Source organism: Rhinatrema bivittatum, chromosome 19 (assembly GCF_901001135.1).
Source record: "Rhinatrema bivittatum chromosome 19, aRhiBiv1.1, whole genome shotgun sequence".
Classification (NCBI taxonomy): domain Eukaryota; kingdom Metazoa; phylum Chordata; class Amphibia; order Gymnophiona; family Rhinatrematidae; genus Rhinatrema; species Rhinatrema bivittatum.
Window position 1 is genome coordinate 30,027,228 of NC_042633.1, and position 27,336 is coordinate 30,054,563.

The following is a 27,336-nucleotide window of genomic DNA, read 5'->3' on the forward strand; positions in this document are numbered from 1 at the left end:
TTTCCCCTTATAAGATGTTTACGATCACTGCCTCCTGATATTCAGTAGGTGCCACATCTACATGTGTAACTTGCTTATAAAATAGCAACTTAGGCGCTTAAATGTTGGCCTCCCTCCCCAGAATACACCTGGCCTGTCCCTTTTTACCCACGCACCCCGATATATGTATATATCGAGGTTTCTAAAATTGCAGACAATAAAGGTAGAACGTGTGGCGTCAATTCTGACTGTTCACTAATGTCAAACTCATTGTGTCCTTTCGGGAAAGGCACAGCAGATAACTGTAGAAGAATATACAGTCCCTCAACCCGGCTGGGTTTCGCAGAGGGGCTGTGGCAGGAGGAACCAACGAGGAATTCTCGCATCTATAAAGAGATGGGTGGGGGGTCGAATTAGAGCGGCAGCAAATACAGCAAACCAAATAACTATACCGGAGAGAAAGAGGAAATTGCATACGCGGTAGCCTCAATCCCCCTAACCATAGCAATGACAAAATACTTGGAGAGAAGTGATGGAGCTGTTATTAGAATCGCCCAGACTCCCAGGGCTCCAGTTTCAGTTACTGTCTAGCCAGCAGACTTATTCAGCTAACTTTACCCTAAATGAACCCAGCTAAACTGCTGGGTTCATTTCCATGGAGCACAGTAAATGATGTCACAAAGAGTAAAGAAACGGCACCCCTGCCAAGTCCGACAAGGGACTCCAGCTCCTCCCCGCTTTCCGCTTACAGAAAGCGTCGTCACACGCAGACTGAGGCGAAGAGTTCACTCAGAATGCCCCAGAAACTCGCAGTCACAGGAAACGGCATCGTAGGACAACCAAAGGAGTGGATCCATTTCCCGAATAATCCCACAGAACCTCACAAAGACTGAAGCAATGGTGATTCCAGAGGCTGAAAGCCACATCAGGCTTGGCTTAGGGCCACGAGTAAATGGAATTAGTATTACAAGCTAGGCCTACTCCCATATGGGTTTCTAAGTGTCGTTTTTGCTGGGTTCCTTTCTCATGTAAACTCTGCTGTTATAAATGCATAATTTGCAATTGTGTTTGTGTGGAAGGGTGAGGGGGACAGTGCAAGGCTGTAAGATCATCTAGGGTGCCTAATACCCTTCCACCAGCCCTGTGACTAGCTTGCACTGATGCCATTTACGTGCAGTTCGTCCGTGAACAGTGGACACGGAAAACAGAAACAAAACATAAATTATAAAATCACATGAAATAAAAAAAAGGAAACGAAACAACATTTTTGGTGCACTCTCCCCTACCTAGTTCCAACTGAGCTGGAGGCCCAAAATTTTTGCAGGAGAAAACTGCCAAGTTAAAAAAACAAACAACCTCCAAACCCCCCCCCCCCCTCCCCAAATTATACCAAAGACGATGTTACATGCGAGCATTCGAGACTATTCTTCAGAGGACATCTGATGTCCACTAAACGTATCGCAGCCTGGCATGGGGATGGGGACTCTGCTCAAGGCCCTTAGGTCTTACCACGATGAGGTGCCACATGCGGGCAGCTTCAGCCACCAGGGTGGAGACGCTGCTACAGCCCGGCAGCAGAATGATCTTGATGGGGTCATTGTAGAGGAGTTCATACAGGTATTTTGTAGCCTGCCCTGGGTCACACTGTAACGAGAGCAGGAGGAGGAGGGGGAAAACAACGTTAAGATCACAGATGCAACACACGCCGGACAAAGCAATCAGCCCGATATTCAAAACATCTAGGTGCCTAATCTGGCTTCAGTGCCTACATTTAGACACTGAGAAGTGGTATAACCAGGGTGGGGACAGATCGGAGTGAGGAAGTTAGACGTCTAGCACAGAGTTTTCATACCGCATGGACAAATCTAGGCAATGCCAATGGAGCCCTAAATCTGGCCACCTATGCTGAAAAAGATTGGGTGCCGGGGCATCCATCAGCCCCTCTCACCATCTCCACTCTTGACCACTCCCCCCCCCCAACCCTGGCACTCCTCCTCCCTTCCCTTCCTGAAGCTAAGTGGGGAGGAGAACATGGCCTCGTCTCCTGCCAAGTGGTTAGTGCCGCATCCTGAGAACCAGGGCAGCCAGAGTTGAAATCCTGCTGATGGTCTTTCTGACCTTGGGCAATCCAAGTCGTTCTCCATTACCTCCGCTATAAACTTGAGGCCTCGCTTACTAAGCTGCAGTCGTTTTCCAAGAGGGGAAAATATAGTGGGATTTACCGAACTGCAGTACTGCAGCTTTGTATATTCTGCAGTATTTGCCCCCGGCAGTAAAATACCACTGGGAAAAACACTGCGGCTTTGCTGCCCACGAAACCAACGTGCAAGGGCTGCCCTGAGGCTGTGAGGATGCCATGCTTTAAACCCACTCCAAGTATGTCAAAGACCCTGGGGGGGGGGTCTCTAGAGACCATGTCCCATCTCCCACTGCCCCTGGAGGTGACTGAAGTATCAAACAAAATACATATTTTAATGCAAGCCCTCCCCCCTGCTCAACCCCCTCCTCTTTCTAACAAAACTGGTGAGGCGGCCAGTTGCCCTTTTCTGGCAACTGGCCGCCTCACCTCCCACCCTAGCCCACCCTTCTGTCCCCTCGGGACTTATCAAACAAGCCCTGGTGGTCTAGTGAAGGCCCGGAGCACCCCCTCAGCTCTGGACCCAGTGGCGGCCATTTCCATATTCATGCCACGTTTTGTCACGTGATGGGACAAAGGCAAGCCACTATAGCCGGTGCCACTTTGAAACATCCAAACACAGCTTTGGCAAATGAGGCCCTTAGATTGCAAGACTGCTATTATATCTGTGAAAGCCAACTATTGCCCCAATGAAAAGGTGTGCGCTACATTAAAACAAATATGCAGGAGCCTTGACAGCTCCTGGGATTTAGTGTTCATTTATTCATTGCACGCAGCGAATAGGAATTTTTTTTTAGATTTGAATTTTAGATTTAATTACTCTTTCCCCCCCCCCCCAAATCCAAGCCCAAGGAGGCTTACTGTTCAGAGGATTGTACCTAAGGCAATGGAGGGTGAAATAATTTACCCAAGGTCAGAAGGAGTATCAGTAAGAGGAGCATTGTGTGCCCAGAGTTGGGATTGGTTTTCTCTATTTGCATCGCTTTGTACTGGTCCACATTAGATTTCATCTGTTATTTAGTTGCCCAGACTAGCAAAGTCCTACTGCAGTTCCATACAATTTGGTCTCATCTCAGTGTGCAGCATTTAACGTTAAAAGGGAAAACTATCGTAAAATGAATGAATGAATAAATAAATAAACAAACAAATAGAGTGGTTATGAGGGTTAAAAGTTTGCAAACAGGGAGACTTGTTTAAGTATTGCCATCTTGGAAGCCCAGATGAAATATAGTCCATGCATTAGAAAAGATCTAAGGAAGAACAAATGACAGCCAGTGTGGCTAATGGTGACGTGACAAAGGCTATTTAAAAAAAAAAAAATGGCTTCTTTTTAAAAATAAAAATACAAGGCAGATACAAATGAGGAGAATAGGAAAAAACATAAGCATTAACAATTTAAACAGGCAAAGAGAGAATTCCAGAAGAAACTTGCAATACAGGCAAAAACTAATAATAAGGAGGGTCATTTTTTAATATATATTTTATTTATATTACTGCACAAAAAGAAGGAAAATATTCACAAAGCAGAGGCTAATTGTCAGTCTGCGGAGGGCTAAAATCTGCAGGTATATTATTTATTTAAAACATGTATATGCAACATTATCATAAAATTCAATGTGACTTACAATAAAACACTCATAAAAATGCACAAAACCAAACAATCACAGACTTCTGACAGTGCCTGAAATTCACCAAACTCTATTCATTGAGTCACCATTAGGAATCAGATGGGAAAGGCCTTCTCCGATAGGTGTGCCATCAATTTCTTTTCGAATGTCTAAAAGCAAACTTCCTTGTGAAGAGGTTCAAGGAGACCATTCCAGCAATTTCACCTGCTACTGATAGCATCTTCTCCCTTGAATCGACCAGTCTTACCTGGTGGACAGAGGCAATGTCAAGTAGACGTTTCCCTAATGACCTTACGGCCCTCTCTTGCCTATAAACTTTCAGTATAGAACTGGGCGACTAGATCTAACATAGGCGATCCCGTTTGTCAGTTCTAGGATCAATTGCTTCATGAAACTGTCAGTAATGGCAGCTAGGGGCTTTACTTTCCTGGCATGCTTTGATGAGATGTTTATCCCGTAATTGGAAGCATCATCAATGGTAGTGAGTTTTGCTTTCTCTCTACCAGTGGAGCTGGGGATTCTTCCTTCAAACCCCGCTGATCTGCCTAGATTTCTTTTGTTTTATCACTTATACATCATCCATAGCAGAAGTAGCGTTACGCGGCAGGGGATCCCGGCATGCGCAAGTATTGACGAGCAAATTTCAAGTTAAAATCCTGGGATGCTCAGGTCCCGCCCAGACCCCGCCCACACACCACTCCTTTTTTCAGCAGTTCCAAGATGTGCGCCCAGTGGTGTTCACTCGCATATCCGGGCGGCTTTTAAAATCTGGCCCAGCATATTCGCACATCCCCCGAGTGATGCGCGCGTCGGGCTCTTAAAATTCACCTCTAAGTACAGGAAATAACTGAATATTAACTCCAGTATTTAGTATTCAGCCTGGCTGGGAGGGGGTAAGGTTGTCTCCTCCTCCTGGCTTAGTTTTGGGAAGGTAAAGGGAATGAGGAAAGAGGCTGGCAGCTCCCCCTGCTTACATTTTGAAAGTGCCAGAGGCAGGGAAGGTACCTGGGAACCTTCAGATCCCCTCAGCACATACTTTTTGCCATGTGGAAGGCAGGTGGGGTGCTGGAGGGGAGGGATGGCAAACCTCCCCAGCATGGGGGCTCTGCCAGGTGGGAAGGGAGATGATGGGTGGGGGGGAGGGCAGGGGTACCTCCTTCATGCATTCTGTATATACTTTTTTCTTTGCGGATCCCAGGCCGCTGGCAGCATTAGATGTCCATTTTCAGCAAAACGGCCTAATGTTAGTGTCCTATAAAATGTTGATTTGTACTTTTGAGCCTAAACTTTAGAATTCTACATTTTCCTGAATTAAGTACATAAATTGAGGCATTCGGCCTAGCCTGAATATTGGGCTCATTGCATCTAGTAGCCTATGCATAATACCCCAACACAGCACCCAATACCCAAAGTATAATACACATGCATACAGCACCCAATATACAGTATGTAATACAAAGGCTAGGGTTTGTTATTGTTGATTCTACACAGTCTAAGTCCAGTTCATAATTACTAGTTCCTCACAGCCAGCCAGCCAGACCCGGCTGCAGGCAAACTGCAAGCTAGATTCAGCCAACCCCTTAATTTGTAGCCTGCTAGACCAATCTGGCTACTGTCCTTTTCCATTTCATCCTTATACTCTGGAGCTGCAGCCCTATTAATACTAAGTCAGGTTGCCGCATGGCCTGCAGTGTCACAGGGTCATTTCCTCTGCTAGTTGCTTCACTATTTTGCACGTAAGGATCCTCTGTGCCTGTCCCATGCTTTCTTGAAGTCTGTTACTGTTCAAGCCTCCACTGCCCATTCTGGCATGAAATGTCAGGTCCAGCTGCACCACCCATTTCAAGTTTACAGCAGCTGAACTTACCCCAGTTTTCTGGAGCACGTGATAGTGCTACCGATGGCCAGGTGGGCACCTTTGCGCCCTCTGCGAGCATGAAAAAGGTAAGGTTAGCAATGCAGGGGCTGGCCTCCAGCCAGTGAATTCTGGCACACGCACGTCTCTCAGAGAACGCCACGTAATACCCTGCGTTCTTGCTTTCCCCCTTCCTTCTCCTCTCCCTCGAGCTCCGGGGTGTCCTCCTCGCAGGGGCGCGCGCTGCATCCAAAACACTCCTCCACTATTTGCGCGCTCTCTTCTTCATCGCTACTTTGCACGCCCTCCCTCAGGATCTGGAAACTTTATTGGCCTGATAATTTATACACAGGTTTTTTTGTTTTGTTTATTTATTTATTTATTGTTTTTGTTATACCGAGTTTCATGATAGGCATCACATCAACCCGGTTATTTTGGTTTTTTTACATCAGATCCACATAAAATTGTTTTGGTTTTTTTACATAAAAAAAAAAAACCCGGTTGTTTTGGTTTTTTTTACATCAGATCCACATAAAATGGGCAAAAATGCACAAGGAGAGCAGGCTCTTAGTTACCTTTTGCATGGGTAAAAGCAAAGGTTAACCCATGAGCATCAGCCACAGGCAGAGAAGTGGCTTTCCAATCGCCTGAAAGTATGCTTAAAAAAAAGAGACGCTTTGTGGACGTGTATGGGTAGCAATTGGCAGAACCGAGTTCCCCGGGTGAAAGAGCTTTTTTTTTTTTTTTTAACTTCCTAGCCCTTCCCGAGCGTAAAAGCACGCGTGTTGTGGGAGAGCGCCTGCAGTTTTACCCGTACTGTGCAGAGGGTCGGAGGAAACAGCGCCGCGCGCCGGGCTTTTGCATTTTCAAAACTCTGCCCACTGTTTTCCACGGCAGGGAAAACAAAATTCCCCTCGGAAAAAGCAGGTGCAGGCTTCTGTGGCTACTTGCGCTGTCTCTGGGACAAATTGGGCATCACGGGTGCACAGCTTGGAAAACCGCCCCGTAGATGCACGTCTTCAAAAGGTAACGCATGTAGATGGCCTGCCATGAATACGCCTAACTTTACCACCTCGGTTTCCACATACATTTACCCACAAAACGACGCAGTTTTCTAACTCGCCGCACACAGTTACCTTGCATTTTGGGAAAATTGCCTTATTTTCTGTGGGCTTAGGTAGACGCACATAATTCTGTAGTTAGCTGCCTTAGTGAAAAGTTATCATGAAGTGCTTAAAGCTGAAAAACCATAATAGACTAAAATAAAATGACCCAATATAGAAGGAGCCTGGCTGGTCATACTGGAATGGATTCTCCAGTTCTTTGTCGCCATCTACCTGCCTAGCACGAAGCTTGCGTGCAGGTAAGACTACCTGTGTTCACACAAAATCGATTCTTCAAAGGCCCAAAGTATCACAATGCAATTTGGGGAATTGCTGAAGTGGGTGGCAGAGGGGGGAGGCCAGGATGAAGGGGCATCCGGCAGGAGGATACTTCCTCTGCATCATTGAGGCGCTGTAAAGGGGTGCAAGGACCTTCTCTTTTTTTTTTTTTTTGCAAAGTACAGAAAGCACAAGAAGGACAATTCCCGGATCCTGCCGGGGTTCTCTGGGTTTCTGTAATTTGCAGGCCACACTGTGGGGACACGTTTGCAAACGGTGCAGGCAGGAGCCCCGAGAGTCCCTTTTTCCCCCATGGATTCTGCACCGGCTCTCAAAGGGAAAATACTCGCATGCTTGACCTTCGAAAGCTGCCCGAGGGAAAACATACCTACAGTGACTTGCACCGGCTTTTTCTGGCAACAAATAATGCGAGTAATTTGGGGGAAATGCAAAACGCTTCCTGGTGTTGCCTCCCCCAGAGCCTCTCTCTGCGCGGGTAAACAGCTAAGGGCATTGGAAAAAAAAGGCGTCTACTTTTATCTGCACGCAGGCTGCGAGCTCTTTTCCCCAGGTAAATGGCCTTCCCTAGGGCTCTCTTCTACCTTTGCTCTGTATCCTTCTCGCCTTCTTTCACCTACCTCTAGCTCTCTCCCTCTCTTTCCCCTCTTTGCAGCTACCGTGCTCTCGCTCTCTCTCCTCCCTCCAGCCTTCTATTTGTCGCTCTCTCTTCCTGCTCCTTGCCTCTGATCTGTTTAGTCTTTGTTCTGTCTTGCACTTCCTCCACTTGCCGTTTCTCTTGGAGCCAAGTGGAAGGCCCGTACACAAGCAGAGGGAGGGAAGCAAAAAACGCGCCCCTTGAATGCCACTGCCCCGTCCCTCTTAGTTTTGTTCATGCCATCTTGGCACCGGCAAGTCACTTGCCAACTTGGAATTTTCAGTCTTCAATAGTGAGCTGACCACCAGACTTCTCACACCCTGCTATGCATGCCTAACACCCAGAATGGGTCCTGCGTCCGCTATATAATAGGTATACATAGTGCCTATATACAATGTGTGCAATAATAGCATCCAATAGATCATATATTCCCAGAGTGCCCTTATCTCAAGTAAAATATAAACACACAGTGCCTTATTTAAAAGACAAACAGCCCAATGTGTGATCTATAACATTTACACATAACTTCACATATACTATATTTATAATATATGCAGTAGCCTGTATACTCTCAGAGCTCCTTTTGTCCTATCCATAAAATATACAGCCCCCTTTATCCTCTTAGAATATACAATCTTGTGTTTCATGATGTGTGCATGTATGACAAAGTGATACTTGTGTGTGTGCGCATCAATGTGTACGGTTACCAATATAGCTCACAGTGCGTATACGTGTAAAACAGTTATGCTGTGGGTGACAGTTTATCCCAAGGTGTACCTGTCACAGTTCTCACAACATGTGAAGGTGTGCGACAATGGGCAGGTTTCACAGTGACTATATGTGGTACAGCGACATGGTGTGTGATAGGTCCTGTTCAGAATGCACACATGTGATGCAGTGACATTAGACGGGTGGCATTTCATACTGGGCACCGGCCGCTGTGTATGTGTGCATGTGTGATATGTATGCCTTCACATTGTACCCGACTGTATGTGTGTGTTACAACAAATGTATCCTAGTATGTACCTGTCATAGTGCATGTACGTGAGTGAGTTTATGGTTTTCACAGTGTAACATGGTGTGTTTCACGGCATGCACAAAGGCCACAGCATTTCAGTGTGTGTGTGTGTTGGGATGCGACAATGTATGTGATTTACATTGTGAATGTGCAGAAGAGTGGGTGAGTGCACACAAACGTGGGACAATGTGCATCACTATATGTACAAGTGTGTTTAAATATGTGACAATGTGTGTGTCACAGGACAGACATGTCAAATTCTTTGATAGTGCATGAGTATGTTTAAAAGTACACTGTAACACAGATGCTGCCTGCCACATGTCAGTAGAGTGTATGTGTTTCTAGTGAATACAATATGCTACAATCTATCACAGTGTGAGATTTTCACAGTATTTACGTCTGCCATAATGTGTGCCAGTAAGCGAAACTATATACCACAGCCTCTACAGATCTTACAGTGTATGTGTTTCTTTGTATGTGCGTGCTATAATGGGAGTTTTACAGAGTGTATATCTGCCCTAATGGGTATCAGAGTGAACATTTTCTTTCCAATACGTATGCCATATGTGTGCAACTCTGTGTTGTCTTTTAAAGAGTGTACATGCGTCAGAATGTTAGCCAGTGTGTGACACTGTATTTCACATTACATATCTGTTACATAGTTTGTGCATAGGTCACAGTATGAATGATATTTCACATTGTGCACCAGTGTCTATGTACATCCAAATGCCAGGCTATTTCTTTCATTATGCGTGTGTATCACTTTGTGTATATGTTTTTCACATTAAGTACATAGTCACATTGTGTGCAATTAGTGGTATGTGTACATGGCAATATATGCTTCATAGCATGGATACTATCCTGATCTTTGCCAGTTTGTTGTTTAACAGTGCAAGCATGTAACAAATTGAGTGTCTGTGTCACTGCCTTTATGTGTGTGTCTCTGTGTCACACATGAGTCAGTGTGTGTGTGTGCGTATGTGCATGTCAGAAATCCACTGTAATTGTGTAAAAGTGTGTGCCTATGTATGCTGGTCTGCATGCACGGCATTGAGTTGCAGTGTGCGTGTGCATGTGTTTGTGTCCCCTTTATCGGGAGAGCCACACTGATACCAGGGTGCATGTTTGTGCCACCATGTGATTGTGAAAGGGTATGTCCTTTTATGTCGCAGTTGTGTTGGCAAGCGTGTGCCGTTATCCCTAGGTGTGCGCGCTGGCTATGGGACCCCAAATGCATGTGCAGCTCAGAAAATATATTCCGGTGTACACAGACACCCAAAGACAAACACTCAGATGCCCCAGTGCCCCACACATAGATAGGCAGACACGCGCACAGATATAGCGATACAAACAGATACACAATGACACAAAGGACCAGATGTACTAAGTACTTTTCCAATAGACAAAAAAAAAAAAAAAAGGGGAAAATCCTTTTACTTGTCTGGTCCATAGACACATACAGATAGTCACACTGTGGGATTTACAGATAACACACATATATAGACACACAGATGCAAATACAGGTGCACAGCAATACATGCATACAGACGTATACACAGAGATGCACAGTGCCAAACACACACACTGGTGATATACACACAAACATATGCATATACAGACACACACGCACACACAGGGCCACTTACCTTGCTGTCGTGATGGATTAGGTTGAGCTCATACTCTGGAAGGATGTCTCTGCGTTCATTCACGTCCTCCAGGGCCATCTTCACGGAGGGGTGGCAGGCCTGACCCCCAGGCCAGCCCCCGCTCATGGGGAAGAGGGCCCCAATGTGAAGCGCCTTCTTCCCTGTGCCAGGAGAAAGGGAGACAGTGAGGAGAAGCAGAAAGAGGGTGAAAGCCCGGGCCGAGGCAGGCATGCTGTCACCGCTGCTGCTGTGGCTGAGGGGCCCCGGTGGCGATGGAGATGGGGACAGGGCAGGAAGGCATCCTAGACCCATGGTGGGCAGGGAGAAAGGCAGAGAGGGGGACAGCTGGTAGCACACCATGGAGAAGAGGCAGGCATCAGCTCCATCTTTTGTGGTTTTTCACTGCAGTGGAGAGGAGATGCGGAGAGGAGGAGGGAGAGGGAGACGGGGGGGGGGGGGGGAGGGAGGGGGGAGAGGGCTGGATGGAAGCTGATGTCACGCAAGCTGCTGTGATAAAGGCTTTGCAAAGAGAATCAGAAATGAATTGGGGAAATGGATGGAGGGGAGGAGGGAGGAAGTAGGAGGGATGGCAGGCAGCATCCGCTACCCTGCGGAGAGCTGACATTTCACAACACAATCATCTCATCAAGGGAAGGAAGCAAAGGAGAGAGAGAGAAAGGGAGCAACAGAGGGAGGGGGAGAGATATTGTTAAAGAGATAAAGGGAGCAATAGGGGAGGCAGAGATAGTAAACGATGAAGAGAGAGAAGGAAAAGGAAGAAATGGAGGCAATGAGACCAAGAGAAAAAGAGAGAAAATGTAAGAAAAGAGAGGGCAGGGAGAAAAAAAGTGAAGAGGCAGGAGCAAACAAGAAAGGCCTGGAGGGGTGGAAGGGAGGTAAATAGGAGAGAATGGAAGGGAGAGAGGAAAAGGAGTGAAGGAGAGAAGAGGAAGGATAGAGAAAGAGGGATGAGGAGGGAGAGTAAAGGAGTTGGAAAGGATGGAATCACGGGGAGGGCAGGAGGAGGATGCAGGAGAGGGAGAGGAAGAAGGGAATGGAATGACAGAAGGGGAGGATTGAATTGTCCAGCTGACCCTAGGCTGGGCCCTTCCAAAATCAGGGCTGGCTAGGGGGGGGGGGGGGGGGAGTCCCCCCTCGAAAATTTCAAGTTGCAGGAGGCTCAGAAGGGGGCCCCCATATTGGCTGGCCAGCCTGAAATAAAGACAGGGTCATGCAGAAGGCATCACGTTCAGTACGATGGGTAGACTGAGGGCGAGAGGGAGACCGAAAGGAGCCAAGCAAGTACATGAGACCAAATAGAAGGCGAGAGAGGCAATGAAAAGGGAAGAAGAGAATGTGGAAGGGACAGAGGAGAGGAGGAGAGAGAGCGGAGGAAAAAAAAGAAGGAAGACAGTCATGAGGGGAGAGGGAGAGAAAAGAGTGGGGAGGAAAACAGAAAAGAGGAAGAGGAAAAAGAGAGAGAAGGAAAAGACAAAATGGAGGGAGAGCTCATCAAAGGACTTAAGGAAAGAGGAATCTGAGAGAGGAAGAGGCACAAAGGAGGGCAAGAGGAGTGAGTGATCGATGCTAGTAGAAAGAGAGACAGACAGAGGGGAATGACGAGCAGAGAGAAAGAAGAGAGCTCAGGAAGAACAAAGAGGAGACTCACTGTGGCATCTACTGCATTCCCACTGAAAGAGCATTCTCCCTGCTGTGACGCTTTCTTTGCACCCAGAGAAGGGAAGGAAGTCTTTCTAGGCCAGTACAGCATTCCACAGAGAAGAGCGAGCATTGGAAATTGCCACTATGGTCATTATCTAAGGACCAAGTAAGATCTAGCAACTTTCCGATCATTGGCACACCACAAATGCCCTAGGATCCCTTGCAGACCATACTAGAGCACAGAAGGCACACTATTAAGCCTGGTGGATGAAATTTGGCCTTCCTCATCCTCTTGGACCTTTCTGCAGTATTCAACATGGTAGACCACAATCTCCTCCTCCACTGACTGCAGGATATACGACTGATAGACCCAGAATTTGCCTGGTTCTCCAAGACCTTACTCAGAATGTTTCCATGGGAGCAGCTTCCCCCCCCTCCCCAGCCTCATTCACTTTCCTGTGGAGTACTTCAAGGCTCCATCCTCTCACCCACCTAGTCCTCCTGAGTGACTTTATCAGGGAGTGCCACATCCTATGCCGATGACATCCAACTCCTAACTCCAAGCAGCACAAATCAGGATCAGATTTATCACACCTCAATAGATCCTTGGAGAAAATTGCCAGCTGGATTCATCAAAGCCAGGTCTAAATCCCCAAAAGAAGAGACGCTTTAGATAGGAAAAAACGATCCCAGTCGCTCTCTTGAAAGTGACTCTTGGGGGAAGAACTCTTATCCTTAGCTCATAAATTCAGAGTCTGGGCTTCATACGAGATTCCCAAAGGCTCACCAATGCACAGGTCCCCAGCTTTCTTCCACCTCTGCAACCTTGCCTACTACAGGATGACACTGCTATCATAACTACTGTCCAGGCAACCATTCTCTCTTGCCTGGGCTACTATATTTCCCTATACATGGGAATCCCAAGACCCTAAATCATTGGCTACAGTTTATGCACAATACTGCAGCTCGCATGGAAACAAGGGTACAAAGATTTGACTGAATAACCCCAAGTCTTGAAAAACTTACACTGGCTGCCAACCCTCTCTACTGCACCGAATTCAAGATCTTGACCCTAACCTACACATCTGTTAAAGACCTGACTCCAACCTACCTTAGCAGTTCCTTCACCCCTTATAAACCCTACCACCCACTATTCTCTCCCTCTCAGGCCCACTTTAGAAACATAGAAATATGATGGCAGAAAAAGACCGAAGGGCCATCCACACAACTACTTAGCTTTACAATCCCCACCACTCCCTCAGAGATCCCCTGTGCTTGTCCCGTGCTTTCTTGATTTCAGATACCGCCCTGGTCTCCACCAGCTTCACTGGGAGGCTGTTCCATGCATCCACCACCCTCTCTGTAAAGAAATATTTCCTAAGATTACTCCTGAATCTATCCCCTTTCACCCTCATCCCATGACCCCTTGTTCCAGAGACTACTTTCCATTTAAAGAGACCCACCCAATGTTCCCTCCAAGGAGTGATTAGGTGTGTGCACATTTTGTTTTCATTCAAGCAACAATTTTTTTTTAAACCAACAACTTTTGAGCACCAGCATTAGCTTAGTATTCCTGTATATAGCACAAAAAAATAAGAATGTGAGTGACCATGTAAAACCTGTGAGCAACCCTATGAAATGTATGGGCGATCACTCCTAGAGGAAACTATAGATCCACCTCATGTGCAATAATACCACTGAGGTATTTAAATGTTTCTGTCTTATCTCCCCTATCATACCTTTCCTTTTGGATATGTATATACAGTATAGATAGATAGATAGAGTGCACTTAGGAGGAACTGGTGTCTGTCTGCAGCAGAGGACCAGAAGGCTTATCTGCATTCTTCACTCAGCAGCCCCAGCAGAGGGCTCTAAAGGACAGTATGGGCTGTCTAGGCTCCAGTTTCCACAGCCCCCATACTATTTCTAGCAGCAGAGAACTGGAAAGCTTGTTTACATACTTCTTCCAGCAGTGCCAGCAGAGGACACTGTGAGTTATCTAGATTTGAGCTTTCACAGCGCTTATACTCTTTCTAGCAGCAGAGGACCAGAAGTCTCATCTGCAAACTTCTCCTAGCAGCCCCAGCAGAGGACTCTAGAGGACAGTGCAAGCCATCTAGACTTCAACTCCCACAGCCCAGCTTCCACATCCCCCAATCTTTCCAGCAGCAGAGGATCAGAAGGCATATGCCAAATCACCACTTCCTATACATTTTCAACAACAGTACAACATGCTGCAGACTGTGGGATGCTGACAGCAGTCAGCATCTCATATTTCACGGTCCTGAGTATAGCAAGGTCCCCAGCGTCCTGATCCTCTGATGTATCCTGCAGATCTGTCTAGGATCCTCATCAACTCAGTACTTTTATAGGCCCAGGACACAGGATTTCCTTGTGGGCATACCCTGATGACATCATCACTACTCTCTTACAAAAGGAAGCTCGGTCCTTGGAGCTGATGCCTGAGCAACAGGTTTTTGTTCTGTGCATTCCTGTACATTGCTGTTCTTTTGCTGCCTGTCTCCTGTGATCCGGCTTGATTCCTGATTTTGCCTTGTTGCTGCTTGCCCTGACCATTGTTTGCCTTTGACTTTGTACGCACTCTACCTACCCCAATCTGCTGCTTGCCTCTTGATTGTGATTGAACTTCACCTGCCCTGATCTTGGCCTTCTTCAACCTGCCTGTCTAACCACACTTCTGCCTCCTGATTCTGTTCTGGTGCCTTGGTCCTGACTGTCAGCCACTGTGAGTCCATCCTCTGGTCCATGACAAACTTATTTATTTGATATAATAACAGGCAATTAGTTCAAAACAAGGATTAATAAGATGTGTAACTAGGTAGTTATAAGTAGATTAACTGTAGTCTCTGGAGGATCTCTGGCAGACAAATATAAAACAAACCAATAGATTAAAAATGTTAAATCGCTAATAAATGAACAAAATTAAGATGCAGACAGTAGTCCAGCAGTGAATGTAGAGCTATCCAGTTTTTTGCACTGAGTGCCACATGTTTGATTATCTACCAGTTGGTGAGAGATTGTATATGTGCTCTTGTGCAAAGAGATCCTAAGTCCTCAGTCGGATCTCTGGAGGCTAGAGTGGCTGGTGCTCGGGCTGGTATGTGTGTGTGGAGGGGGGGGGGGGGCGGAGGGGATGCAGGCTGTGCTGAGGCTTGAGGGAGGGGATCGGCCTGGGGGTGGCAGCCCCTCCCAGAGAAGTGAGGGTACGCTATGCTGGAGCTGAGGCTGGAAGGGCAGGTTTCAGGGGAGGCAATAAACAGGACCCTATGGGGAATTTCCATGGCTGGCACCAGCTGTCGGTACAGCTCCAATGCCTGCCTTTGCACCAATGGACTCCTTAATATCTGTTTCTTCAGTTCCTGTCCTTGTCTGTGCGTGGGTAAAATCAGCACCAGTTGTCACCACAGCTCCGGTGCCTGCTTTTGTACTGGTGAAGTCTGTGTTCTGTTTCTTCATCTCCAGTGACATCAGTGCCAGCTAACAATATCGTTCTAGTCCCTGTTCTTGAATAGGTAACACCCATGGCGGTTGCCACGTTAACCTGAGTTCCTCTCTTTGCACTTGCAATGCCCATGTCTGCTCAAGACTGTTAGGTCTGGGATCCCAGAGGTCTTTGGGGAGTGTCCAGAAGCCACCCATCGGAGGGGAGTAGTATCAGGGCTGACCACGTTTGAAACAAAGGCCCTGGGACTTGCAGATTATGAACTTGCCACAGGGCTACAGAGGCTGTTGGCTTTCCCGGGAGCCCGAGCATTTTTACCTTGTATTCCAAGGAATGTTAGCTGTGCCTCTGTAGTATCCCGACTGGACCAGCATTGGGTGTCCCCTAAACTGACATCCTTATAAAAGTCATACCTAGAAGCACACGGTGCTGGTTCAACAGCCCTCTTGGCATCTGCCCATGCGGACGCACTACCCATCTGGCCTCTGATTTCCTGCCTTACAGCCCGGTTTCCAGTGTCCTGCTTTGTGTCCATTCCTAGTGCTCCTGCTCCAAGTATCATCCCTGGCTCAATGGGCTCTACCAATGTGCCTCGGCCTTGCTTCTCCAGACATATGCCTTCCCCTCCAGGGCGGCCCTGATTGCCAAGCCCAGATCTCCCCGACAACAGCCTTTGGACTCGTTCTTTTCAACGTTTTCATAAGGGATATTTCAGGACGACTATCAGGAAAGGTTTCTTTTTGAAGATAGCAGCAAAATCTACAACAGGGTAGACAATCAGGAAGGCATGAAAAACAACAGGAGGGGGTTCTATTAAAGCTTCAGGAATTGTCTAATGTCTGGCAGCTAAAACTGAATCCTAAAAAATGCAGTCATGTATTTGAGCTGAAAAAACAAACAAACAAAGGGAGTGGTACAGTCCAGGGGTAAAAAAATTGTCTGTGAATGAAACAAAAGCAGGATCTGGAGGTGATCATATCTGATGCTCTTAAAGTGGCCAAACAGGTAAATAAGACAACAGCAAAAGCCAGAAAAATGCTAACAAAGATGGATACATAGGGAGAGGAACGGTCAGCAGAAAAAGGGAGGTGACATTGCCCCTGTATAGGTCCCTGGTGAGACCTCACTGTGTACAATCCTGAGATCGCACCTTCAGAAGGATAGGAACAGGATGGAGTTGGTGCAGAGGGGGCTACTAAAATGGTCAGGGGTGTTACTTCTAAAGCATAGGCGAGAATATGTCATCCGTGAGGAGGTGACATACCATCCATTCTTAATCGCTGAGAGCAACAATGGATTCTTATACCGAATACAACATCTAATGGATTAAATGAGGGTAGAGATTGGCATACCCTGTAATAGTCTTTTCCAAAATGTATCTTTTTTTGACCTGATAACATTTTCCTGCCAATTGAGTCCATGTAGAAAATGGTGGGGGTCTCTTTGGCATTGCACCTAACAGTTACCACAAGGGAGAGGACGCTGCCGCACTTGGCTGAATTAGCTATTTAGAAGTTGGTTTTTTTAATGTGTTCACTTCATGATGTATATGTAAGCTATTTAATCACTATATAACCCATTTCAGTATATACTGTCAGCACGCTAGTTCTGGAAGCTTTTTCTTTCCTTGTCTCATTTTAATGCCCTTGATGCAGGTGCAGCCTTCGAAACACTGTTACGGTGTCGGGATTATACCAGGGACTTCACCAGGATTTTAATGTTTCAATGGGAAGACACGTCAACATAAACATCTTCTATCAGACCAACTAGAGACATTTACAAAGGCACTCTTAATGTTCCCCCCACTAAAGCCACACGCCTCGCTATGACCAAAGACAGAGCCTTTTCGATAGCAGGCCCATCGATCTGGAACAGTATCCCATCAAACCTCAGACTGGAGCCATGCCTTTTATCTTTCAGAAAAAGACTTAAAACCTGGCTCTTTCAACAAGCCTTCCCCGAACCACCAGACAATCACTAGTTGGCCTTCATTCCTACCCGGTCTGGCACTCCGCTTCTCAAAAGAAAAAATAAATGGACTCTGAGACATTCAGGTTAAAGCACTGTCCTTAAGTTTTTAACTTGTACACTCTATGGTAAAATTCCTCTTACCGGCCTTTCTTCTTTCCAGCTGATTGCAAGCTTCCAAGTTCTCTCCCCCTGTTGATTGTAACTTTGACTTATTCCTACTTACTGTTATCTTTCGTTTACGTGAATTTGTTACTCTAGTTTTTCCCTTTGTTAAATTGTAAACCGATCCGATATGGTAATTTACTATGAAGGTCGGTATAAAAAACTGTTAAATAAAATAAATAAATAAAAACATATGCAGAGTTTCATAAGAGACAAGAGTTAAGTGGTCCCAATAAGATTATTTTTATCTGCATTTATAAAAACTTCATACATAAAACAATTTTCTCACACATGACCAACAATTATGCTATTATAGACGCTCGTAACAAGAAGTATCTGCACACTAACGAGACTAAGTAGGATGGTCATGTTTAGCTTGAGTTTTGACAGTGTGATTTTGATAGAGCAACGAGGGAATACATATTGCTTTTTTTTTTTTCCACCCTTTAAGGTTTGTTTAGTTCTGTAGTGATTCTAGCCTTGTTGATTCAATGTATCTGATTATTGCTTAACTGATTGTAACTCACTTTGAACTCTTTTGGTGAAAAAGCATGTCATAAATAAATGATGATGATGATGGTACCGGTAATATTTTCGTAGGAATGGTTTGGGGTGGGTTTGGTTGGCATGATCCCATGGTCCTTTGGCTAAACTTGCAAGCTCCTTCTGTCCCCTTCCCTCACACAAGTGTGAAAAAGAAGCATGCTTGTTGGAAATAATCTCACTTAGAAAAATGAAAAGAATGCATTGCAGTATTAACAGGACTTGGCGATGACTAAATGTGCAATGTTGGATAGCTCTCTAGTAACACCTAAAAGTAATTTCCGTTTATGATATTTTGTTAGCATCAAAGTGGATGAGAAATACAAATTGTCATATTAAAAGTATTAATTTTATATTCCCCCTAATTATCAAGCAGCTGAGTTGGACAAATGTACTTATGAGTTTGTTTCCTGTTTGTGGCCAGAACTGTGAAACCTGATGGATTTAAGTGAAGGTTTTATTCTTTGACTATTGCAGAAAATAAATATTACTTAAGATTATCTACAGTATGTGGAGGTTTTATTCTTTTCACTACAGAAGAAAAGTATTATACCTTAGCGTGTTAATGTGATAGTTTCATCCCTTTCCCTTTGCAAGGAAGAGATTTTTTTTCTATTAGGTATTGCTGTTCATTGCACTGAAGTAATTTGCTTTGTATTACAGCCAAAGAATGGTGAGAGAGTTCTATAGCAGCAAGCAGTGAGAGCGCTCAACCATCCCCTAGTCGTAAGAGTGCTTTGTAATATGGATACTGGGATCCATGTATTTGATTGGTCGTCTAACAGTTCATAGATGAATAGTAATAAATAACCTCTAAATCATGTCATTCTACATAAGACTATGCCATACTGGGTCAGACCAAGGGTCCATCAAGCCCAGCATCCTGTTTCCAACAGTGGCCAATCCAGGCAATAAGAACCTGGCAAGTACCCAAAAACTAAGTCTATTCCATGTTACCGTTGCTAATAATAGTGGTGGTGGTTATTATATGTCAACTTAATAGCAGGTAATGGACTTCTCGTCCAAGAACTTATCCAATCCTTTTTTAAACACAGCTATACTAACTGCACTAACCACATCCTCTGGCAACAAATTCCAGAGTTTAATTGTGCGTTGAGTGAAAAAGAACTTTCTCTGATTAGTTTTAAATGTGCCACATGCTAACTTCATGGAGTGCCCCCTAGTCTTTCTATTATCCGAAAGAGTAAATAACCGATTCACATCTACCCGTTCTAGACCTCTCATGACCTTAAACACCTCTATCATATCCCCCCTCAGCCGTCTCTTCTCCAAGCTGAAAAGTCCTAACTTCTTTAGTCTTTCCTCATAGTGGAGCTGTTCCATTCCCTTTATCATTTTGGTAGCCCTTCTCTGTACCTTCTCCATCGTAATTATATATCTTTTTTGAGATGCGGCAACCAGAAATATATACAATATTCAAGGTGCGGTCTCACCATGGAGCGATACAGAGGCATTATGACATTTTCCGTTTTATTCACCATTCCCTAATAATTCCCAGCATTCTGTTTGCTTTTTTGACTGCCGCACATTGAACCGATGATTTCAGTGTGTTATCCACTATGACACCTAGGTCTCTTTCATTTTACATTTTGCAGTTGGTGTTCTAATGGAAGGGATACAGTTTCAGAGAACAGTTTGATGTTTCCACACAGTGTGAATGAACTCAAGAAAAAAGGAGTACCGAGATCCAAGGGAAGAGGAGTTAAATCCTTTCCTAGGACTGGAGGCAACATAGCAACATAGAGGTCTATATTCAGTAAGCCAGTGATCAGACAAGATATCCTGCTAAAGTTAGCTGGATAACTTGACCCACTGAATATACTAGTCTAAAGTTATCTTGTTACAAGTTTCAATATAGTCGGTTAGATTTTTTTAAGTTATCCACCTGGCCTTGTGTAACCAGATAACTAGCTACTTAACCGGATATCTTCAAAGATATCCGGTTAAGTAGCAGTATGTAAAATTTAAAAAAGAAATATGTAAATGAGGCTGTGGCTTGATTCTCTCTCCCCCTCTCCAAATTAGAGATAAGACCCTGTCCAGCCATGCATCAACCTCCCTCCAAACCCTTCAAAAGTTGTTTATCATGTTGCAAACCCCCAAACCCCTTTCCCAATTTTAAAATAAAAAAATCAAATCGCACTCCCCCATGCTCACCCACTCACCCGTAGTTTAAGTCCTAGGCTACTCCCCAACCATCCCTAAATCATACCTTACCCACTCTCGGCACTCCAACTGGAAACGTAAACAGTGGGCAACTTATGCTTCCAGCACTGCTTCTGATAGGGTAAATCCCCGTGGCCTAGGTCCAGTCTTCAGACCTTGCCCCTATCATGTGACAGGGGCAAGGCCAGATTGGCACCATTTTGAAACATGGCACCTGGGGCTCCATCGTGGGATTGTCTTCAATTTTTGGAGGTTTGAGGGTGCAGAAGGGGGGATGGGGGGGCCCCCCCACTAACTACCAATGTATTTTCCAAATATTTGGGGAAGGTGGGAGAACTATACCCCAATGAGTTTGGTTAACTATTGGGAAAGGGGGTAGTGTCAGGCATGAGGACTTTGGAAAGGGGGGTGAGGGAGACTATTTATTTATTTATTTTTATTGAGGATGGGGGTGGGGAGGACTGTCACCATGCATGCATTTTTTTTTCTTTTTTTACTCTTGGAAGTCGGAGCTGCCTTTAGTGGCAGCCCTGAGTTGAGCCAGGGTCAGCCATGATCCTCGCTCAACTTCTATTTTGGGGCATGTTTTCTGTGGTTGGGCCTTTAAGGTGATGGCGGTCCCTTGAGGTTGGGGCCACCATCGCACCCCCTACAGGGCCACTAGCCACGTTGTTTTGCTGCAAGACAATACAACGTGCCATACTGATGCAATTTTTTTTCGGGGGAGGGCCCACTATTGTGGTGACACCCCCTTTCTACCATGATAATGGGAACCCTCCAACAAAAAAACATCATGCTTAGTGCCCCTAGGCCTTAGCTGGTTATACTTGAAAATCAGCTAAGTTAGCCGGGTAACTTAGGGTAACCCCGGAATGCTTCTTATTTATCCAGCTAAATTGTAGCCAGATAATGGACTCATCCAAATATAAGTTAGCTGGATAAGTGGCCACATTTTCAAAAAAGTTACCATTTAGCTGGATAACGTGTGAGTTAGCCAGATAAATGGCTTTGAATATTGACTTCCAAATACATGATGGCAGATAAAGACCAAAATAGTCCATCTAATCTACCTAATAAAGTTTTAAGGGTTGTATTTGCTGCTTTGTGCAGGTTAGTCTAATGGTAATGAGATGCCATCCTAGCTGTAAAAGCAGGCGATGGCCAGACCTCCCTCTCTCAACTTTGTTTATTAATTTTTTTGTTGCAGTGCACAGAGGGCCTACGCTAGCTGAAAAAACAAGAATGGACTGCTCCTGCCCTACTGCTGTCATACGTGAAACTTCATCAAACTTTGTTGAATGTAACAGCCAGATAGCTAAACCACATGTTAACCGTAAGGTATGCCCAAATGGATCCCTTGAATGTTCCTCTGGCTGTTTGTAACTGCCCACTCTGTTCAGGCTATCTCCGTGAAGAAATGTGTCACCAAATGTTGCCACAGGTTAACTTGGCTCTTCATTTCCATCCTCCAGCCACTAGGGACCCTCTGTGCTTATCCCACTCACTTCTTGAATTCCATGACTGTTCTTGTCTTCACCACCTCTTGTGTGAGGGCATTCCATGCATCCACCACCCTTTCCATGAAAAATATTTCCTGAAGTTGCTCCTAAGTCTAGCTCCTTGGAGCTTCATATTATGACCCCTAGTTCTACAAGTTCCTTGCCACCGGAAAGGTTTATTTCTTCTGCATTATTAATCAGGAATGTGCATTCATTTGCAACAAAATAGAAAATGTCAACAGTAGATAGACCCCATGCTGCTAACACCCAGAGATAAGTGCTGGCTTTCCCCGTGTCTACCTGGTTAATAACAGTTTATGGACTTCTCCTCCAGCCAGCCCTTCACTCCATTCCAGGCTTCTTGTTTCTTTGTCTGCACTGGGAGCTTTCCCCGATTCTCATGCCTTGCTGGCCACCAGCACTGGAGATCTCAACTCGGAAGGGAAGGTGGCTAGCATAGGCGGAAGACTTCCTACCGTCAACAATCTGATGCTAGACCTCTTAATCCTGGGGCAACTCACAGATGACAACCATCACAAGGAGACTGAAGGGCGAAGAAAAATGCTTTGGTGGTAGTGGAGCAGCACATTGTTCCTTTTCTGGCCCCCTCCCACCCCCAAGAGAAACATATTGGTGGAAGTGGGACGGCGCATTGCTTCCCTTCTGTCTCCCCCATCCCCTCACTCACTCTTTATCCAGAAATAGAGAAGAGGACGGCAGCCTTGTTTGCAGCACCATGTGGTTCAAAACATGACTCAGAGCCGGCAGTGGAGGATACGGCCATTGTCCTCCTATTTCTGGATAAAGAGGGTGAATGAGAAGATCATGGGGGGTCAGGATGCATTGGAGGGTGAATAAGAGCATCGTAGGAGAGCGGGAAGCAAAGGATGGTGAGTGAGGGGACAGGGAGAAAAGGAGGATGAGTGAGCCAGGGCGAGAAAGGGGATCAGGCAAGGGAGAATGAGGGGACAGTGGGAGGGAAGTGAAGAAGGTAAAGTAAGGGGATTGGGAAGGACGGAGTGTGAATGAGATCCCTGTGGGTACCAGTGGAATGAGAGGATTGGGGGATGGGAGTATGATTGCAGGGACTGTGACTCCCTTCCTTCTCCAGCCCCATCCCCAATAGTCCCTTTCTTCCCACTACCCCCATTCCTGATCTTCCCTTCCCTAATTCAGCCTGAATCCCCCATCCTCCCTCGTCTCTCCTCTAACCCTCATGCCTGAGCTTCCATCTTCATTTTCCTCCTCCAAGTTCCCCTTTCTCTCTCGGAGATGTTCTCTCTTCCTGTTCCCAGATCCCTTCCTCTCCTTCTTCCCCTGCCCCAATCACTAACATCTCCTTAGCTCTAAAGAACCAAAAAAGTTACAAGGATACAGAAATGTCACAACACGACTTTCTTTTTATAAAGTAAAAAGACGACAGACATTATTTAAATTGTGAATGTATACAAATTTGCCACATAGTTGCCGCAGAATTCACCAGTTTTTGCCGCAGAATCATGAAAGATCTGCCAAAGGGAATCAGGGGCTCCGCCTAGAGTGAATTTTCTGTGTTGGCCTATAAAGAATTTTAGTGCACCTGATACTGACGGCAGCCTCAGTCCCCTCCACTCCCTGCTCTTCCCTCACACCTGGTGCTGACTGCTATACGTGTCTCCTTACCATGGCTCCCGCACCACACCTGGCATTGAACATTGCCTCAATTGGTCCTCTGCCCATTGCAGCAGCAGGCCTGACCCCGAGTATCTCCAGTCCCCACACGCATTTACAGGGAAAACCTTCTCCGTTTCATTCAGCATTGCTACGAGCGCAAGTCAAGAATGAGAATGTGAGTCATAAACTTACGGGAGGGATCCAAGCGCTTCACTTTGGGGGAGAGAGAGAGAGAGAGAGAGAAAGAGAAATGTTAGTTGATTTGTTCCATTAAAAAGAGCACACAAAGAGACGTTGACTCCAATAGAGAAAGAGAGAGGCGTACACACATATACAGAGAGACAGAAAGACACACACACAGACCAACAGCCGACAGAAAGAGAAGGATAGAAACAGAGGCAGACCGTGAAAAAGACAAAACTTATGGTTTTTCAGAAAATGCCAAAAAAAAAAAAATCGACAACAGAAATTCAAATTTATGCTTAAATAAACAAAACGTTGAGCACACCAGAGACTATGCAGACTCTGGCCTACCACTAATTACAAATGGAAGCTTTAAGCCAATTATAAACAGACTACAAGAAAAAGCTTGTTCTATGCAATAAAGAAACCACTGGACAGTTTCAATCCTCCAGCAAAACTGCTCTTAAAATGTATTCGTAGACTCATTCATGGGAGTAAAGTCTGGGGTCTATTATTAACTCAAAACAATACAGCATGGGAGAACCCCAACCGAAACCCCTTCTCCTCCAGTTCTGCAAGCAGAACGAGGCCACAGAAATGTCCTCAACATGAGCAGACAATGGACCGTTCCGGCACTGAGGTGCTTAGGCTTATTCCCCCCTTAAAGGGAATGATGAACATTCTGGCGAGGGGGTGAACATCGGAGTGACGGGGTCATCCCCTACAGGGTGGGTTCAAAGGGATTCAAGTGACTCCATGAGCCGGGAAGAGGCTGGTGGAGCTTTGCGTGAAGGGTTTACCCCACAAGCTCCAAACCTTAGGCATTAGGGAGAGGAGTTATCTGATCAAGCCTGACACCTGTGAGCAAGTTTGGGGATAAGCAAAGGTTCTTCTAATATTCCATAAAGTTGAAAAGGGCAGAAGCTTTTCTGGAATACCAAGAGAATCCAGCTTAAGGAACTGTACCTGTATTATTGCTGCCTGTGCTATTATATGAATTGTTTTTCTGTCTTTGATTTCTTTACTACTTCCTGTGTATACGTTTCATCAGTAAATTTGAGGGTTTTTGTTTGTTTTTTTTGGAGGGGGGGGGGAGTCTGGAACAAAATTCTGGGATGTGCATCAATGCTTAGCAGGTGTTAAAGGGGGTGGGGGTGAGAAAGAGATTTTACACAGCACAGAATAGTCACATTAAGGTCGAACACCCAACAAAGCTCTGGGCACCTATCTAGCAAACCTGCCATGTCGAAAGAGCACTAATTCCCAGCAGGGCAAATATTACACCTTCTGTTAGGAGATACAGACTGGAAAAGATATGCACAACATAGAAACATAGAAGAGATGTACATTTCCCAAAGCAGACAGAGAAAATGGGGAGAAAGTGCAGTTACAGCAGCAAGCGATGCTGTCTCCTGCCAGCAGGCTAGAAAGAAACCGAGCAGAGAATATACTCAACAGGCCTAGGATCTGGGAACTGGGTTTCCTATTTCTCATCTGTCCTTTTGCCTCTCTATGCATTCCCTTGGGTAACATACGTACAAACTATCACGGCACAAGGACATGACTTGAACCTTGTAAAGAGAAAGGAAGAGACTGACGTGACTCAGAGACCTGGCCAGAATACGTTAAGGCTCGTTTGCACCCACCAGAAACGGGGGCACATTATGAGGGCACTCCAATACATTAACCTGTGCATGCTGAAATGAACATCTGCCCGTAAACGAGGAAGCTTCACATGCAAGTGAGGTGGTCAGTGGGCTCGTGGTAAAGAGCGCAGCATGTTGATCTCTACCTGCTATTGCCCCTGAGCGCAATAAAGCCAAAACGTTAACTCGTGCCTCAGATCAGATGTGAACTTTGTAGCAGGTCTGCTGCTCCAAAATCCCTCCCCAGCGCCAACCATCCCAGAATGTAGAGGTTGATTTAGCAGAGGGGGGGGATCTCCCCTTCCCCATAAAAATGATACTGACCTCCAACCCTCTGGGCCTACCCAAGATCCCTCTCACCCACCACTTACCTTTCCAGAAGGACCCTATTCCTTCTGTGGCAAGAGAGACTCCCAACAACCCAGCCGCCCAACTCAGACCGATGCAGCCTGCGCTTGTTAGATAGTGGGGGGGGGGGGGGGGGGGTGGAAATAGACAACATTACAAAAACTTGGAGCAAGGCCTTTCTGTACAGTGCAGTTTCATTAAACTGTTATTAAGATCCCACTGGATGACAATACAGAGCACAGAAACCTAGGATTATAACATGGGCTGCCTCTTCACTTCAGAGCGGATTACATTCAGGTACTGTAGTAGTTCCCTGTCCCCCAAAAGGCTCACAGTCTGTTTTGTACCTGAGGCAGCGAAGGGGAAAGTGATTTGCCCAAGGTCAGCATCCTGTCTCCAACAGTGGCCAAGCCAAGTCACAAGTATCTGGTTCATTTAACCTTGCCTCACACTTTCTGGCATCCTTTGTTGATCTCTTGGGACAAACCCTTTTACAAGCTGAGAGAGAGTGCACGGGTGTGTAAAAAGAACACACCCGTCTCTCCGTATCCGACCTCCCCACCCCGTCGTACATTCCCAAACTCATAGACACACACACATACCCATACCCCACAGTCACACACTTGGATACACCAACAAATACTAATACCTCACACACACACATATACACCCAGAGCCGTGCTCACAGACACAAGCACATGCACACACATTCACATATGCTTCCTCCCTCTCGCCATACTCCACCATGCCATGTCGTTGGAACCATATGACTTCAGGTCCCTGTAATTAAGTCTGGACAACCTCTGTGAATCCTCTTGGGGATGCACCTTTCCTCTCTGTGATCCCCTATGGCTTTTAGAAACTTCTGTGACCTATATTTTGAGGCTCTAGTGAACCACTGTCGCTTCTTTAAGGCCTTCCATCACCTACTGCAGTCATGAGTGACCTCCATTGTAGCTCACACCATATCATGCCCCTTAGATGTATAACTCCTGGGCTGATAGTGCCCACTAAAGGCTCCAGAACCACACCTCAAACACAGGATCTAAATGTTAAATCTTCCCAAGCTGTCAATGCATCTGAGTGTCTAGGATTCCCTGAGCGGGTGGAAGAATGCATCTTCTAGGCCCTGTGCATTGTTCCAAGTCAATTCCCAATTTAATGTTAATTTGTAAACAGCACTAACAATCACAGCAGCAATAATCACACTAGAAGCATTGGGTGGTTTCCAACATAACTTTTACTGATGAACGGTGAACTTGATGAAAGTTCTTTGCAGCTTTCAAACCATGTTGTTACAAATGTAGTTCTTGAATAAATGTGTGATCTTTTTCCTTTCAAGTAGTTTATATTGTCAGGTCTTTTAAATTCCAATTAATAAGTCCAATTTCTCTTTCTTTCCAATCAATTTTTAGGGCAATTTATAAGTTCCCTCCCAATTGATAGGGGATAGTCAGTCTAGTCACTTTTTATCTTATGCTGATTCTATGTTTTGCTGCTCGTTTCATTGTAAACCGAAGTGATGTGCAAACGAACGTCACTATAGAAAAGCTATAAATAAATAAATAGTCCTAGTCCATACAGAAAAGTCCCAATTTCTCCTCTCTCTCTCTTGTAGCTCTTCTCTTTTCTTCTCCTACATCCTACTTGAATGACACCTGATAGGTGCCTGGTTTGCTCCTCTCTTCCTGTCACTGCCAATAGAAAGTGGTGAACCTA

At 45.6% G+C, this 27,336-nt stretch overlaps 1 protein-coding gene across 1 annotated transcript in view; it reads right to left on the reverse strand.

Annotated features, from left to right (window-relative positions):
• Window positions 1–10,749, reverse strand: part of GABBR1 (gamma-aminobutyric acid type B receptor subunit 1) — a 59,707-nt gene extending 48,958 nt beyond the window's left edge. Inside the window, 2 exon segments of the mRNA XM_029584604.1 lie at window positions 1,489–1,623; window positions 10,301–10,749. Coding sequence (XP_029440464.1) covers window positions 1,489–1,623; window positions 10,301–10,660 — 495 coding nt within the window. The 5' untranslated portion in view covers window positions 10,661–10,749.
• Between the last annotated feature and the right edge of the window lie 16,587 nt (window positions 10,750–27,336).